The sequence below is a fragment of the Monodon monoceros genome, unplaced genomic scaffold, assembly GCF_005190385.1.
Source record: "Monodon monoceros isolate NGI ecotype Baffin Bay Population unplaced genomic scaffold, NGI_Narwhal_1 Super_Scaffold_13, whole genome shotgun sequence".
NCBI classification, from domain to species: Eukaryota; Metazoa; Chordata; class Mammalia; order Artiodactyla; family Monodontidae; genus Monodon; species Monodon monoceros.
In genome coordinates this window covers 67,113,472-67,132,031 of record NW_021703769.1, presented here as the reverse complement: position 1 = coordinate 67,132,031, position 18,560 = coordinate 67,113,472, and the positions used below count along the sequence as shown (strand labels likewise).

The 18,560-nt window shown below is 39.8% G+C and overlaps 1 protein-coding gene across 7 annotated transcripts in view; it reads right to left on the bottom strand.

Moving 5' to 3' along the window:
- The window catches only part of TNRC6A (trinucleotide repeat containing adaptor 6A), a 96,408-nt gene extending 79,690 nt beyond the window's left edge, over positions 1 to 16,718 (bottom strand). The window contains exons 1-3 of one of the 7 annotated variants that reach the window (XR_003793140.1): positions 16,254 to 16,715; positions 15,836 to 15,883; positions 15,667 to 15,726 (exon numbers count right to left, since the gene is read on the bottom strand). Coding sequence is in view for 6 of the 7 variants with exons in the window: in XM_029220643.1 (XP_029076476.1) it covers positions 15,667 to 15,726; positions 15,836 to 15,883; positions 16,254 to 16,258 (113 nt within the window). In the remaining variant the exon portion in view is untranslated. Of the gene's footprint in view, positions 1 to 15,656; positions 15,727 to 15,835; positions 15,884 to 16,253 lie in introns of all 7 variants that reach the window. The other 6 variants (XM_029220643.1, XM_029220645.1, XM_029220640.1 and 3 more) reach the window with 6 other exon arrangements.
- Positions 16,719 to 18,560: the final 1,842 nt, after the last annotated feature.

Here is an 18,560-nt window from a genome sequence, read left to right as displayed (position 1 = left end):
AACTGATATGGGTAAGCTTAGTACAAACAGTATAGTTTTGCTGAAAGCCTACTTTTCTTATGGCAGTTGGGAATTTTGGTACACGTTAGGCAGAGGATACCTACATAACCAGCCCCTAAAAAAACCCCTAGGCACTGAATTTCTAACCAGCTTTCCTGGTAGACAGGTTTACATATGTTATCATAATTTGATGCTAGAGAAATCAAGCACATCCTGTGTGACATCACAGGGACAGAAATCTTGGGAGCTTATACCTACCTAGTTTCCTCTGGATTTTGTCCAATGTGCCTTTTCCCTTTATGGATTTTGCTTTGTATACTTTCACTGTAATGATTCACAGCCATGAGTATGACTATATGGTGAATCCTGTGAGCCTTCCTAGTGAATCATCAAACCCGAGGGTGGTCTTGGGGAACCCCCTGAACAAATGCGGCCTTACAGAAAAGATCTCTAAGACACACTGCTGAGCTGAAAAAATGTCACGGTCCAGATCATTATATCATTTGTTAGAAAAACAAAAACAAAATCCCATTAAAAAAAGTACACATCCACAGGATAGCAAGGAAGCGGACCCTCAAGGTACCTGGATGATCTGACTCTGTATCCAAAATCATTTAATAATAACCTACAAAATGTTTAATCAATAAATCAATAAGAATGTGCCTGGGGATTCCTAACGTCAAGCAGTCTGCTGTGTACTGGGAGAACCCAAGTAGAATACATGGTTTTAAACTACAATTTTGTAGGAACAACAACTGAACACACCCGCAATATGGAAACAAGAAATCATTTGGTAGAGGCCATAAGCAAGTTCAGGAAAATAAGACATGCATATGAGCTGTTACAGCTAAGCAAAGCTTCATGGAGCAGTAAGAAGTTGATCTGGGTCTTAAAGAAGAGGCAGGATTTCTAAAGAGAGGTGGGCTTTTTCAAGCAAGGGAGCACAAAAGGGCATGGACACCAGCAAAGCATGGAGAACTGTTAGCATGGCAATTTCAGGGTCCAGTGTTGACTGGGATAGAAAAGGGAGGAAAAGCACTGGGTAAAAGTAGGAAATAAATTTGCTCAATAGGGTGAGAAGACTGTTGCAGTAATCCAAGTAAAAGTGTTATGTCCTGAACCATGATGGTGGCAAGTGGAAATGAATAGCAAAGAATAAATCCAAGATAATCACAAGAAATTGGAATAGTTGACAGTATTAATAAGAATGGGGCTTCCCTTGTGACGCAGTGGTTGAGAGTCCGCCTGCCAATGCAGGGGGCGCAGGTTCGTGCCCTGGTCTGGGAGGATCCCACGTGCCGCGGAGCGGCTGGGCCCATGGGCCATGGCCGCTGGGCCTGCGCATCCGGAGCCTGTGCTCCGTAACGGGAGAGGCCACAGCAGTGAGAGGCCCACGTACCACAAAAAAATATATATATATAAATATATATATATATATATATATATATAAGAATGACAAAAGAGAGACAAGATAATGACAACTCCAGATTATAGAAAGCAAAAATTTTTAAATGGAGGCTCTGCTGTTAGAAATGATTATAGAAAATAGGGGGCTACTTTCCATAGGGCCCAACTAGCCTATCAGTCTCAACCTACCATAAGCCAGCTCACCTTCACACAGAAACCAACTGTATGTTACAAGCTAGTTTTGAAAATAATTTCACATCTTCTGCCAAAAAATGTTGTTCACCTACTTTTTCTCTTACAATTTATTGTTTTCTCCCAGCCTTCCTGCTTCTCCTTTTCCTATCTGCTTGTCAGCCTCTTCTTTTTTCCTCCTTCTTGTCCTCCTATGCCTAAATTAAGCACCAAAGCCAGTCTAGCACCACAACAGGAAGTCACTGGTAACCTTCAAAGCTATAATTTCACCAGATAGTGAAGATGGAAACCAAACTGTTGCAAAAGAGGTTAAGCATGATCAGATTTTCAAAAATTTAGCCATGATATGAAAAAAAAAACAACCAGGATAAAACTGAAGTTTTTTTTTTTAAATAAGGAAGACTAGTACTTATTTGGAAGTAGAAAAGGGGTTAAGGAATAAAGGTATCAGAGAGGGTGATAATAGATGGGGTAACACAAGAGAAGCTTGTTTACAGTCACAGGTAGTTTATACCTGCAAATGCTAAAGTAGTTAAATAAAACTGATACATCCATAAAATGGAAAAACTATACTGCTGTAAAACAGATAAGGAAGGCCTCCATATTCTGATACGAAAGGATCTGAAAGGTATACAGTTAACTGGGGAAAAAACTAAGGTTCAGTATACTATCTTTTGTGTTAAAAGTGGGGAAGAGATAGGAATATATATCCCCCATGTGCTCATATTTGCGTAAAGGAATTCTAGAAGCACACACATACAGAAACTAATAAAAATACCTATTTGTGATAGAAATATGTGGAGAAAAGAGGACAAAAGACAGGATGGCGGCAACACTGTGTATTTCTAGATAGCATTTGATTTTGAACCATAAAGCATAGGCAGGTAGTGAAGCACAGGCAGGTAGTGAAGTCAGCATATCTTCCTCTTAAGAATGAAGAGAAAATAAGAAAATAGGACATGATGAGGTATCAGTGAAGATACAGATGATACATAGTCTGGATCTCTTCAAAAAGTAGGAGGTTGAGCTTGAAGGGGGCTTCTACTGGCCTCATAAACTAAGCAATAAAATAATGCTAGTAAAGGATTACAACCCACTGAATAAATGAAGAATCCATGAGTCCCTACTAATATGAATAAATGGATGAATTAACAGGGTAAAGGGACAGATCATACAGTAGAATGTCAACTAATGTAGCAAAAATAATGGACTTAGAAAATCACCATTTAGCAATCTATTGACTCAGGCAAGAATCTTGATGAGAAATAATATATTTACATAGTTTCAAAGTACTCCCAACAATATAATTATTAATTACAAAGAGAAAGTACTAACTTTACAGTGGTGAAACCTGACATACACCAGGTAGTTGGTATTCAACTTACCCAAGTAGTTTAAGTTACCATCGCCAATAATGAGATAAATGGACATGATGCACCTCCTTATATGAGGCAATAAGCAAAACAACATCAGTCCTGTGCTGTTCCTGCCAAAAACACATAATGTAAATCTAATCAAGAGGAAACATCAGACAAATATAGATTGAGGGACATTCTACCAAATAACTAACCTGTACTCTTTAAAAAATATCAAGGTCTTCAAAAACAAAGACAGACTGAGAAACTGTTCCAGAATACTGGGACTAAACAAACTTGAAAACGAAATGCAGCCTGTATCCTAGATTGAATCTCTGACCAGAAAGAAGTTGTTTTTTTTTTTTTAATTTGCTCTAAAAGTTATTACTGAGACAATTGGCAAAATTTGAGTAAGATCTGCAGATTTGCTATTAAGATTGTACTGAATAATACTTTTCCAATTTTGATAATGGCACTGTAGTTACTAAGAAAATGTCTTTGAATTTAGGAAATATTTATTTTATTTTTAAATTGAAATACAGTTGATTTACAATGTTTCAGGTGTCCAGCAGTGATTCAGTTTATACACAAACACACACACACATTCTTTTTCAGATTCTTTTCCATTATAGGTTACTATAAGATATTGAATATAGTTCCCTGTGCTATACAGCAGGTCCTTGTTATTTTATATATAGTAGTGTGTATCTGCTAATCCCAAATCCCTAATTTATCCCTCCCTCCCCTCCCCTTCAGTAACCACAGGTTTGTTCTCTATGTCTGAGTCTGTTTGTTTTGTAAATGACTTGATGTGTATTATTTTTTTAGATTACATATATAAGCGATATCATATAATGTTTGTCTTTCTCTGACTTAACTTCACTTAGTATGATAATCTATGTTTGCAGCAACACAGGTCCACCCATGTTGCTGCAAATGGCATTATTTCATTCTTTTTTTATGGCTGAGTATGTTAGGAAATAAATATTTAAGTTTTTAGGGGTAAAGGGACATCACGTCTCTAAGTTACTCTCAAATGGTTCACGAAAAAAACCATTATGCATGTAAAAAGAGAATGAGAAAGCAAAGGTGGTTAAATATCACCATTTGAGGAACACAGATGGAGGCTATTCAGGAATTTTTTGTCTAGTAAAATTTCTCTCAGACTGAAATTATTTTCAAATAAAAAGCGCAGGTCGGGGATAGTGATATTAGAATTTTAAAAGAACTGAAACCCCCCACCGTAGCAACAGGAGCACCGTACAGTTTACAAGGTGCTCTGAAGAGATCATCCATTTTGAACCACAATGCCAAAACACAGAATTTATGTTATTGCCATCTGACACTAAAAGAAACCAAGGATTGGAAGCTCTAAATGACCTGTACAGTGTAAGACAATGGTAAAGGCTGACCCCAAATCCGGTTTGCTAAACTACGCTCCTAAATCTACTCCCCTTTTGAGGCTTAACAATTACTAGTTCCTTCATAATTCTTTCCAACTCATATAAAACTCACCCTTGACCTCTAATTAAACAATGCTCATTTTCTAATTATTTCAGATGTTAATCTTACTCTTCCAAATAGAACTAATTACTGTTCTGGGGACAAAAAGCAGTTCTACTTATATTAGTACTCCAATTTAATACCAATTCCTTCTTCCCTGCTGTTACTAACACTCTAACCCCATCCACCACCAAACATGCACTCTTTTCACTCTCTTCTACCCACATTCTACTTCTTTAAGAACCAGTTTAAATCCAATCTATTCAAACAAGCATTTCCTGGGCAGCACAGCATGAGGTTAAGAGCTCTGGCTCTGATCCCAAAGAGATGTGGGCTTAAATCTCAACTCCACTACCGACTTGTGTAAGCAACTTGTTTAATTTCTCTAAAGCCTCCGTCTCCTTGTTTATAAGAGGTCTTAAACTGTACCTCCCTCAGAGGGTTGTTGTGAAGATTAAATTAGGTAATGCAGACGAAGTGCTTAAGAGATGCACATAAGTGTACACTAAACATTAGCTACAAGAAACTAGGTACAAAATATGGCACTAAACTAAAGTTAGGACACAAAGAAGACTGCGACCAAAGAAAGGAGAGCATACAGTAGAAAATGGAATTGACACACCTCTTAGAATGGCTGTCATCAAGAAGACAAGAGGTAACAAGTGTAGCAAGTGTTGGTGAGGACATGGAGAAAAGGGAACCATTGTGCACTGCTGGTGGGAATGTAAATTGGTGCAGCCACTATGGAAAACAGTATGGAGGTTCCTTAAAAAACTAAAAATACAACTACTAATGGCCCAGCAATCCCACTTCTGGGTATATATCCAAGAGAAATGAAAACAGGATATCAAAAAGATATATGCACTCCCATGTTTATTGCAGCATTATTCACAAGATATAGAAACAACCTAAGTGTCCATCAATGAATGAAGAAGGTGTTGTATACACATACAAAGGAATAATATTCAGCCTCAAGAAAGAAGAAAATTCTGCCATTTGCAACAACACGGACGAACCTTAAGGGCATTATGCTGAGTAAAATAAGTCAGACAGAGAAGGACAAATACTATATGATTATCACTTACATGTGGACTCTAAAAAACCTGAACTTGCAGGGGCTAGGGGATAGGAGAATTGAGGAGATGTTGTTAAATAGTACAAACCTGCAACTCCTGAAACTAAGGAGAATAAGTTCTGGAAATCTAATGTACAGAATAGTGATTACAGTCAACAATACTATGTTATATGCTTCAAAGTTGCTCAGAGACTGGATTTTAAATGTTCTCACCACGAAAAAGAAATGATAATTATGTGACATGATAGAGATGTTAGCTAATGCTTCAGTGGTAATCATATTGTAATACGGTAGACCCTTGAACAAGGCAGGGGTTAGAGGCACTGACCACATGCAGTCAAAAATCTGCATATAACTTTACAGTTGGCCCTCCAAACCCACAGTTCCACATCTACTGATTCAACCAACCACAGATCATGTAGTACTGTAATATGTATTTAGTGGGGGGGAAAAAAATCTACATATAAAAATCCACACAGTTCAAACCCATGTTGTTCAAGAGTAAACATGCATATAAATATCTCAAAGCAGCAAGCTGTACACCTTAAACTTGCACAAAGTTAGATGTCAATTATATCTCAATAAAACACACACACATACACGGGCAATGCACTAACTGCTGGGGGGAAAAGAAAATGGAATTAATTTTGTTAATCATACCTAATAAAGTGGGAAAAAATTAAAAAGAAAAAATGGAACTGGATATATAAAAACAATTATTAATGCACAATGCAGAATGAGGCAGATGCCAAACCAAACAGCTCAAGACCCCAGATTCTAGATTCCAAACCAGACCATACCTGGTACCAAAAGACAAAGATATCACAAGAAAGGAAAACTACAGATCAATAACCCTTGTGACCACAGACTCAAAAATCCTTAACAGAAGACTAATAAATCGAATCTAGCAACAGATAATAAGGACTATATGTCTTGCCCAAGAGGGATTTATCCCAGGAATGCAAAGTTGGTTTAACATATGAAAATCAATGTAATACAACATTAACAGAACAAAGCATAAACCAACGTGACCTCAACAGACACAGAAAAAGCATTTGACAAAATCCAACACCCTTTCATGACAAGATAAAAACATTCAAACTAGGAATAGAAGGAAACTTCCTTAATTTGATAAAGGCCATCTACAGAAAGCCCACAGTTCACATTATACTTAATGGTTAAGACTGAATGCTCTTCCTCTAAGATTAGAAACAAGACAAGGATATTCACTCTTGCCATTCCTATTCAACATTTTACTATAGGTTCTGGTCAGGAAAATTAGGCAAGAAAAAGAAACAAAAGGCACCAAGATTGGAAAGGAAATTATAAAACTTATCTTTATTCACAGTTAATATGGTCCTATGTATAGAAGTCCTAAGGAATACACACACACACACACACACACACACACACAAAAAAAAAAACGGGTTCAGCACAGCTGCAGGATACAGGATCAACATACAAAAATCAACTGGCTAATGTTCTAAAACATGTATGAACCTTGAGAATATTATGCTAAGTGAAATAAGCCAGTCACAAAAGGACAAATATTACGAGTGGTTCTAGGAACCACTCAAGAGGTTCCTATAACAGTCAAATTCATAGAAACAGAAAGTAGAATGGTGCTTCCCAAGGGTAGAGGGGAGGAGAGAATGGGGAGTCATTGTTTAATAGGTAGTCTCAGTTTTGCAAGATGAAAAGTCACTGGTAGTGACAGTTGCACAACACTGTGAATGTGCTAATGTCACTGAAATGTACACTCAAAAATGGTTAAGACAGCAAATTGGCCATACCAAAATTTTAAATTTTTGTGCTTCAAAGGACATCAAGAAAGTGAAAAGGCAACCCACAGAATAGGAGAAAATATTTGTAAATCATGTATCTAATAAAGGACTTGTATCTAGAACATATAAAGAACTCTTACAACTCAACAATAAAAATATAACCAACTGTAAAATGGGCAGAGGATGTGAATAGACATTTCTCCAAATCAAACACACAAATGGCGAGTAAGCACGTAACAGGATGCTCAGCATTATCAGTCATTAGGGAAATGCAAATCAAAACCACAATAAGATATCACTTCACATCCACTAAAATGACTATAATCAAAAAGAACAATAACAAGTGTGGGTGAGGATGTGGAGAAAATGGAATACTCATACACCGCTGGTGGAAGTGTGAAATGGATGCAGCTGCTTTGGAAATAGTTTGGCAGTTTCTCAAAAAGTTAAACATAGAATTACCATATGCCCAGCAATTCCACCCCAAAGTACATACCCAGGAGAACTGAAAATGTACGTCCACACAAACACTTGCACATGAATGTTCACAATATCACTATTCATAATAGCCCAAAAGTGAAAGCAACCTTAATGCCCATCAACTGATGAATGGATAAACAAAATGTGGTACAGCTATACAATGGAATATTTTTTGCCCATAAAAAGAATTAAGTACGCGCTACAACATGTATAAACTGTGAAAACATGCTAAGTGAAACAAGCAAGACAAAAGGCCACACATATTATACGATTCTATTTATATGAAATGTCCAGAATAGGCAAATCCATACAGAGTATAGATTAGTGGTTGCCAGGGGATGGAGTGAATGGGGAGTGATTGCTAACGGGTATGGGTTTTTTTTTTGGGGGGGGGGATAAAAAAATGTTCTGTAATTAGGTAGTTGTGATGATTGCACAATTCTGTAAATATACTAAACCACTGAATCATGTACTTTAAAAGAGTGAACTTTAGGGCTTCCCTGGTGGCGCAGTGGTTGAGAGTCCACCTGCCGATGCAGGGGACACGGGTTCGTGCCCGGGTCCGGGAGGATCCCACATGCCACGGAGCGGCTGGGCCCGTGAGCCATGGCCGCTGAGCCTGCGCGTCCGGAGCCCATGCTCCGCAACGGGAGAGGCCACAACAGTGAGAGGCCCACGTACCGCAAAAAAAAAAAAAGACTGAACTTTATGGTATGTGAATTTAATCTCAATAAAGCTGTTAGAAAAAAAAATTGAGATAGAAATTGAAGGAGACATTCAGAGAAGGAGGAACTGAGGACAGGGCAAAAGGTAGAAGGGATAAAGCTAAACAAATAAGCTTAGCACAGACAAGAGTTTGGGCTTCAATTCCAGAGTCACTAGGGAGGCAGCAGAGGTTTCTAAGAAATAGTGAGTGACAGGCTCAGAACTGTGGCTTGAGCATGATTAACCTGCAGCAGTGTAGAGAATGCACATTTTATGTCCCTTTCTATTTTTACATGGTAAGATTCTCACTCATATGCCTCACATCACCTAGGGATTCACAAGAAGAATATTAAGTAAAACATATTTCTCTGACAGCCTTTGTATGGTCAATTATCAAAGTAATGCTTAAAAATACATTTTAAATTAGTGCATATTTCACATCACACAGCACTATTTCCTTGTGTTTCGGGGGATCCTCCAAAAGAATAAGAGAAAGAAGGGACCCAAGTCAACAAAACACAGATGTCAAAATTATAAAAATATTCAATATCACTGCAGCAAGCTGTTCAATAAATGCTGGCTGACTCAAAACCACTAGTAAGAATAGCAAAACAAGTGACTTGGTTTAATCTTGTTTGTTATTATACAAAATCCAATCAATTGCTGTTTGCAGAAAATATCTTATAAGGTTCAAAGTATAAAATTCCTTAATCAAGTTTCAATCTGTTTTGAACATTCCATCTGAAACGGGAAGTCAGCTGAGTCATGGTCACACAACATACTACTGCCTAAAATTCAAAATGCTTTTCCTTAGTTATAAGAGTAGAAATGCTAGGATTTCTGCTTCATAACCAGCTCACACAGAGTATGCAATTCATTTTAAAAGCAAGACCACTTTAATATGACATTTAAACTATACAGTTGGCCCTCCATATCCCGGGTTCCAAATCCACAGATTCAATCAACCAAGGATCAAAAAAAATTCCAGAAAGTTCCAAAAAGCATAACCTGAATTTGCCATACATGGGTAACTGTTCACATAACATTTACATTGTATTTACAACTATTACATAGTATTTACATTGTATCAGGTATTATAAGTAAACTAAAGATGATTTAAAGTACACAGGCGAATGTGTACAGGTTATATGCAAATACTATACCACTTTATATAAGGGATTCGAGCATCCTTGGATTTTGCTATGGGCTGGGGTGCGGGTTCTGGAACCAATCCCCCTCAGATACTGAGGGACAACTGTATTTTCATGTTGGTCTTTTGGGTTTGTTTTTTTTTTGAGAGAAACTATGCCTTAGTTGAATGTTACTTTCTCTCTTTTAAATCTTAAAATCTCCCTTTTACTGACATTATTCAGCTCCTCTAACATCCCCCCTATAACACAATGTTTCTTAATATTTGCAGAGCCATGAGCCTTTGAAATCTGATAAATGCTGAGGATCATCTTTTTTTTTTTAAAGCACACATTCAGTTTTTCAAACTACCTCATACCACCTGTGGTCCCTCTGTGGAATCCAGGATGAGAAACCCTGTTCTGGTGGCACAATGCCACTCTAACTTCACTGGGGTATTCTTTTGAAGAATGCATATCACAAGCCCAGTCCTATGTTTCATTTTCTTACCAGGATTCGGTTTACTACTGGTGAAAGCCAAAAACACGCAACTTTTATGTCTAACAATGGAAGAGCTACCTTCAGAATAACCCTTCAAAAAAGCTGCAATCATTATAGTTGGCCAATTTAAAGAAGACTTGTAATTATTGTAACTTCAACTATTTAAAATTATACCTCAGTTTCAACTAATTGTTTGACATATCCTAAAATGAAAGAAGCACTGAGCTAGTGTAAAGGTAAAAGTACTGGTTAAACTTTTAGCTAACTTCCTTCAAAGGGGTCAGGGAGAGAGCCTGATGTGATGCACTAAGAACAAACACATCACCTATGTGATATTCCTGCCAACAAGGTTTAACCTGAATCTAATCATACAGAAACAACCAGACAAATCCAAACTGAAGCCTGCAAAAACAACTAGTCTGGACTATTCCAAAATGTCCATGTCATGAAAGGGGAAGAAATGCATAAGGAACTGCTCCTGATGGAAGGAAATTACAATTGACTAAATGCAACCCTGGATTAAGGAACTGAGAGAAAAGAACAAACTACATTTTAAAAGATACTATTAGGGGTTTTCCTGGTGGCACAGTGGTTAAGAATCCGCCTGCCAACGCAAGGGACACGGGTTCGAGCCCTGGTCCGGGAAGATCCCACATGCTGCAGAGCAACTAAGCCCGTACGCCACAACTACTGAGCCCGTGTACCACAACTACTGAAGCCCGCGCGCCTAGAGCCCGTGCTCCGCAACAAGAGAAGCCACCGTGATGAGAAGCCCGCGCACCGCAACGAAGAGTAGCCCCGGCTCGCTGCAACTAAAGAAAGCCTGCGCGCAACAACCAAGACCCAACGCAGCCAAAAATAAAATAAATTAAAAAAAATTAAATAGCTACCCGACCCCCCCCAAAAAAGTCCAAAAATAAATAAACAAATAAAAGACATTATTAGGACAACTGGAAAAATTTGAATATGGACCAAATAGTACTGTAACAAAGTTAAACTTCCCCGACTGTGATAATTTGACTGCTGTTATGTAGAATGCCCTTGTCCTTGGGAGATACATATTGTCTTATTTAGGGGTGAGAGGGCATGATAAAACAAATTTGGCAAAATATTAGCAACTGGTAAACCTAGGTGGAGATACAGGTGTTCGTTGCACTATTCTTGCTACTTTGCTGAAGATCAGAATGATTTTTTAAATTTTTTAAATGAGAGGACATTTTCTCGATTTTGAGTGAGAGACGTCATAAGTCAGTCTGACAAGAATATATACAGCCATATCTATTTTAGTCTTTCCAATTACGGGCAATACTTCTGAGGTTGTCATAAAACAGAACTGTAAAGGACTGTATTTTATACTTGCACACTTACTTCAGATGCCAAAACTCACAAGAGTTACAGAATGGTACTCAGATTTTTTAATGATGTTTATATTTAAAACTTCCAGAGGGTCGTTACACATTTTAAAATTAAGCTTACAGTTTGTGATTCATTTATTCTACCAATTGATATACCACATAGCTGCCAAATAAAGCTAGAAAGAAACCTACTAATATGAAATTGCTGGCCTACAAACTACATCACAGGAAAGCAACAGAATTAACAAAATCAGAAGATGATTTTTTTTTTTTTCCAGATAAAGTTCGGTGAATTCCAAGAGCAGGGTCCACCTTATCTAGGAAGACCTAATGCTCTGGTTTACTCCTGCTGTCCCTAGTCTTTTCTTATTTAGCATGTCCCAAGTAAAGGTGTCTCAGATAAAAACGTTCCAGCTTAGATGCTACATTATATGGTACACAGCATCTTTAACGACTTCTCTTGATGACATTTAATGGTTGGTTTAGGGAGAAAAAAAATCAGCATAACAGGAAGCATGTAGTTCTACTTTAGACAACACACCCTATATTACAGTAAATTAGTAAAATGGTCACAAAATATATTGAGGGAATTGTTCTCATGTTTTCAGAATGAAAGGAGAAATCAAAGTTATCTCTTTTCTATTGTGCAATATAAAATAAAATGCTGCCTAGCTGTAAGAACCCTATAGTGAGAGTCAAAAGGCCTGTTTGAATCCCAGCTCTGTCACTTGTTAGAGACTATAACCTTGACCATAGCTTTCTCATCTGTAAAATGAAGGGATCAGAATATTGGCTGGGATCATGGTCCAGATCTAAATATTCAATGATTCTATCACTTTGGATATATATATATATATATTTTTTAAGTTAGATAAGTTGAGTTACAAGAGATTTTTTACAACTATAAACTGTAACTTACCATCTTATCTCTCCAAACTCCTATTTCTGTTCTCACATCTATTCTGTTCAGAGGCTGGGTCAATCTCCCATTCAGCCAAGATAGAGACCCCGTGTATTTACTCCTCTCACAACTAATCACAGACTAAGTAGCTGCCAAACCCCATATTCCACATCTTTAGTATCTCACACTCTCCCCTCTTTTCTACTACCATTTTAATTCATGTCTTCATCACACCTCTTGCCCAGATCACTAGTTATCATTTTTCTATCCTATCACCACCCTACCTAAAAGCACGTAGTAGCTTCCCACAATGTAAGATTTATGCAAAAAGTCCTCAACCTGATATTCAAGAAACTCTACACCTGCCCCCACCCTTACATGCCAATCCAACTGAACTACTTACTATTTCAAAATTCCCTATACTTTCTGGACTTTGTGCCTTCATTTCTGCTGTTGTTCCTACAGTGCCTTTTTCTCTGCCTTTCAAAACTGATTCCATTCTTTAAAATTTAGTTCCGATGGCGATCTCACACATCTAGACATTACAGTTCTCTTTTGAATGCCCAGGATACCGACAAAAAGTGACAATTTTAATGGCCAACAGTAAATTAGATAGTTTACCTTGTGTGGGCAACTAAACTTATCTATTGTGCCAATTTTGTTTAACTGGCACCGGCTACCTGGCATGCTGTCTTGAGGGTTTGCAGTTTAGCAGAGGGAAGGGAGAATGGCAATGTAACTTTGTCATTCATTCAGAGACTAGAGTTTCCAAACAGGGGGTCTATACAATGGGAATTTGGAGTTCCATGGTATTAAAAGATATTTAACATTTAAAGATTTAACGTTAAAAATCCAAATGTTTGGTTATCTTCGTGAAACATGAAGATCTACAACAGTGTGGGTGATTTTTCCCTCCAGGGGACCTCTGGCAGTATCTGAAGACATTTTTGATTGTCACATCTGAGTATTTCTGGTAGATGCTGCTGAACATCCCACAATGCACAGGGCAGAATTCACACTAATCAATAATCTGGTCAAAATGTCAACAGTGCCCAGGTTGAGAAATTCTGATCTAGAAGTGTTGCTTGTATGTGTGGGTTGTGCCTCCCCAAAGATTTTTTCAAATTTTTCAAGGTGAAGAACCATGCCTCTTGTGAAGCAACACAATACAGTCCAAAGCATACCAGTGGTGTGGCCTCCTGAAAGCTACTTAACCTCTTTGTGCATCAAAGTCTTCACCTATAAAACAGGAACAGTAAAAGTACCTACCTCACAGTGTTCCAGGATCAGATGAGTCAATATAAGACCTTCAGAAAAGTGTGCCAGGCAGACAGAAAAAACACTCAATAAATTCAGCTACTTCCATTCTTCCCCTCCCTAGTGCCTAGTCTTCCATTTGGAACATATAAGATGCTCAAGAAATGTTTACTGAATGAATATAGGATAATGCCTTCCTGGGGAGAGCACAAATGGGTAAAGACATACTCTCCTTATTTGTGAAAAAGGAAGCACAGAGCTAAGGATGGAGTTGAAAGGAAGCATTTACCCACCTAATCATCTCTCTCCCACCTCAGGAAACTTTTAACCTTTAGGAAATGTTCCCCTCTCACAAGGTCCTTAGTACACAGTGCCCTGTTGTTTTTCCTTTTCATTCCTTCTGACCAACTGAACAGCCTTAAGTATATGAATGGAATGGTATCTTCTTTTGACTCTTACATCATCTACCTTGTATTAGTTATTTATGTACCCATGACAGTTCTCCTCCTAGATTGCACATGCTCTCTGTGGCCAGGGACAACACCTGACTCCTTTTTATAAAACCCTAGGGACCTAACAGACCTTAGCAACTAGCTGGCCCAAACCTCTTGTTTTATAGATTAGGAACAGAGAGACTAAGTGATTTGCCAAGAGTCAAGGTCATACTGTAAGTGCCAAAGCTGGGATTCAGACTCTCATACATAGATGATACAGACTCCAAGTTCTACCCAACTGTAATAGCATATAAAAATTATACCTGTGGTAGAGACAATTTTTAATTTATAGTCCCAGAAAACCTCCATAGGAATTACACTGATATAGTTACCTGACAAAGCAAAAAAAGAGAAACAGACTGATACCTCCAAGCTCCTTTCTGACATTACACCTTAAAAATTCAACCTGTTTTATTTAACGGTTTCATATCTTAACATTTCTTTAATAGCTTTTGACAAAACTTATTTAAATATCCAACAGTTATTTAGTCAGTGACATCGGGTTTAATTTCCTTTAAATGATCCTGTAATTATTTTGAATAACAGAAAATCTCTTGTTTGGTAAGACGATGACGTCTATCCTTCACCGACTGAACAGATTCTTTAATGATCACTTTAACAAATTAATATCTATAAAACTCAAAAGACTAGCAGTTTGAAATGATTCCATATGCTGAAAAATATTCAGATGATTTGAACTGTGAATGTTAATTAAGAACCTCAACACGAACATAAAACTTATAATCACCAAGCACAAACTACATTAAGACCTGAGATAGAGAAATTTTATTTTATTCTGTTCAAGTGAAAGAAAGCTGCTCACTGATTAGGTTAATCTAGAAGTTTCTGAGTGTCCCAATACGATGCAAAAGAAAACGGCGAATAAGAAAGGAAAAGACTGTAAGACAGAAAATGAATGTGAAAAAGAGTTAAATACGGTGCAATGCCCTGATGCTTAAGCAATTACAGCTCAATAAAGCTCAACATTTCCATAAAGGCATCGTTTAAAAAAACCAAAAAACCCCTTTGTGGTGAAGATTTAAATTACCAGTGCAAAAGCACTCAGGTCCAAGAGGAATGAGAACCACTTACTGGAACAGATTTTTAATTATTTTACCAGCTGATAAAAAGAGCACACACCGAACGTAGATATAAATGTATTTTCAAAAGAAAATAAAACGCAGTTTATGCTTGGTAAAGTTCAAGGGCAACACTGTTTCCAGTGCAACAGAATCCGCCTGACTACAATGTGTTGAAAAAAAAAAAATGCGAACACATAGTATCTTTTTATAAAGGCAACAATTTGAGTTTCAAAGTAATAACGGGGAAGCCAAAACAGTTTGACAGCCCGCCATAAGGGCCGCCTCAATCATGAGTCACACAATGCCTGCAACCATTTACAATAGTAATTAATGCACAAGTCCCCTAATTAAATTCTAAAAGGGTGAGAATGCTTTAACTAAGTTTACAAGAATTGCTTTTCGCTGTGTTCCCCCCACCCCCAAAGAAAGGAACACACGCGTAATTACGCATCTCCCCGCAATCCCTCCATGCAGTATTCCCTCCGGCCTCTTCTCCGTGTCCGCTCCCTGCGTGCGAAAGAAAATGACACCGGGTAACTTCTAAACCCAGCAAAGGCGAGCCAGAGTGGAAATACAAGATTAATAGGTCGAGAGGCGGTAAGCTCGCCCATCTTACCTGCTAAGATTTCTTTCTGCGTCTTTGGTAGCTTTAGCTTCCAATTCTCTGGAACAGAAAAGAAAAAGGGAGAGAGAGAGAGATGCGCATGAAAACGGAGCTGCTGCAGCAGAGGCTCGCGCCGGGGCCGGATGGGGAGGGGGAGGGGAGCCCGGGGGGGCTCACAAAGCTGCGGGGCTGCAACCCCGACTGCGGTCAGGCGTCGCGAGCGAGCCGTAGCCCCCGGCCTGGCCCCAGCCGTGCAGCGCCGCCCCTCCGGGCCTCCCGTCCGGCCTCCGCAGCAGCGCAGCCGGTTTCCCTCGCGCCGAGGCCCGAGGTCTCGGGGACGCCCGGCGCCGCCGCTGCAGCCCGCAGTCGTGGGCCCTGCGGCAGCGCCCGAGGCTCCTCCCGCCCTGAGGGAGGCCCCCGCCCCACTCACCTCATGTGTGTAAAGTGCACGAGCAAGTGGGGCGCGGCGAGTGAGGCTCGCGAGCCTCAAGCCCTCCGTAGCGCCGCGGGGAGAAGCCCGAGCCGCTGCACCAGCGCCATTTTCTACACCGACCCGCTGCCGCCGCCGCCGCCGCCGCCACCGCCGCCGCTGCAGGCCCCAAACCGGAAGTGAATGCCCCACTCGGCAACCCCTTCCGGGGGTGCCGCGGCCACCGGCCTCAAGATGGAGGCCCTAGCAACTAGAGCCGCAGACTGGGTAGGCCCTTGGCAACCACCCCGGCGCGGCGCGGACCCCGGCTGGACCTCCCTGCGGGGGTGGGGGGATCACAGCCTCCGAGGCGCCCCGCACAGCGGCAGGGGGCCCGCCGAACTCCGAGCCCAGCCTTTTTTGGCACGGCCGCCTCGGATTCTGACTTGAGTCCCTCTCCTCCTTTGCTGCGACACAAGTTTCCTTCCCTGCTGCCCGGCCCCTCCCCCACCAAAACACAGCAGAAAAAAAAAAAAAATCGCATAAACCGCAAATTCTACCCCAGCCGCAGCATGATGATTCCTCGCTGCTTTTGAAATCCGCCACTTCTAATTATTTTTGACCTTGGGCCAATTATTTAACCTCTCTGCTTCTCTGTCTCCTCCTCAGATAAGAATGCATACCTGAGGATGACAGGTTTAAAAGCGATTTTTATCCTTTGAATTTTGCAGACCATTTGACTCAGCAATTCCACTTGCATGAACTTCTGTTCAAAAAATAATCCTAGATAGCTACAGATAACGTCACCATCGTGATATTAAGTCCTGCGTAGATGGTGGTGAAAAATTGTGAACGGCCAAAATGTCCAACATTACGACATGGCTTTAAAAACTGAACTCCTGTAAATAGTGCTGCAATGAACTTTGTGGTAAACGTCTCTTTTTGAATTATGGCTTTCTCCGGGTATATGCCCAGTAGTGGCATTGCTGGGTCATATGATAGTTCTATTTTTAGTGTTTTTAAGGACCCTCCATAGTGTTCTCCATAGTGGTTGTTCATAGCAGCACTGTTTACAATAGCCAGGACATGGAACCAACCTAAATGTTCATCAACAGATGAATGGATAAAGAAGATGTGGCACATATATACAATGGAATATTACTCAGCCTTAAAAAGAAACAAAATTGAGTTATTTGTAGTGAGGTGGTTGGACCTAGAGTCTATCATGCAGAGTAAGTCAGAAAGAGAAAAACAAATACCGTACGCTAATGCATATATATGGAATCTTAAAAAAAAATGGTACTGATGAACCTAGTTCAGGATTAAAGAGGTAGACATACAAAATGGACTTCAGGACATGGGGTGGGAGGGTGAAGCTGGGGTGAAGTGAGAGTAGCATCGACATATATACACTACCGAATGTAAAATAGTTGGCTGCTGGGAAGCAGCAGCATAGCACAGGGAGATCGGCTCTTCGCTTTGCCATGACCTAGAGGGGTGGGATAAAGAGGATGGGAGGGAGGCTCAAGCGGGAGAGGATATGGGGACATGTGTATGCATATGACTGATTTGCTTTGTTGGGCAACAGAAACTAACACAATATTGTGAAGCAATTACACTCCAGTAAAGATCTATTAAAAAAAAAAAAACTGAACTACTGCACGCGTTAGGATACTATAAAAATGCTGGAGAGGAAGGGTAATGGCACAGCGGAAAATGGTTACAATAGAATAACTAAAAAAGCAAGTTCCTAAGTAGCTCACACTGTGAAAGCATGTAGATACAGTAAGATACTTATATATGAAGACAGTAAGCTACATATGTGTACATAAAGTAAAAATATATACCTACATGTAGATACAAGATACCTACGGGTAGATACAGCAATATACATACCTGTATATACAATAAGATACATATATTCGTGTGCATATGTGTGTATTCTTTCCATCCTCTCAAAACGCTTTCTCTTTTTTTTCTTTTTCTTTTTGGCTGCACTGGATCCTCGTAGCTGCACGGGCTTTCTCTAGTTCTGAGAGGGGGGCTAGTGTTCGTTACCGTGCGCAGGCTTCTCATTGTGTTGGCTTCTCTTGTTGCAGAGCACGGGCTCTAGTCACATGAGCTTCAGCAGTTGTGGCACGCAGGCTCAGTAGTTGTGGCGCATGGGCTTAGTTGCTCCGCGGCATGTGGGATCTTCCCAGACCAGTGCTGAAACCCGTGTCCCCTGCATTGGCAGGCGGATTCTTAACCACTGCGCCACCAGGGAAGTCCCTCACAACGCTTTCTCCCCCCTGATCTAAAGATGATTCCAACTCTGTGCTTGCAATC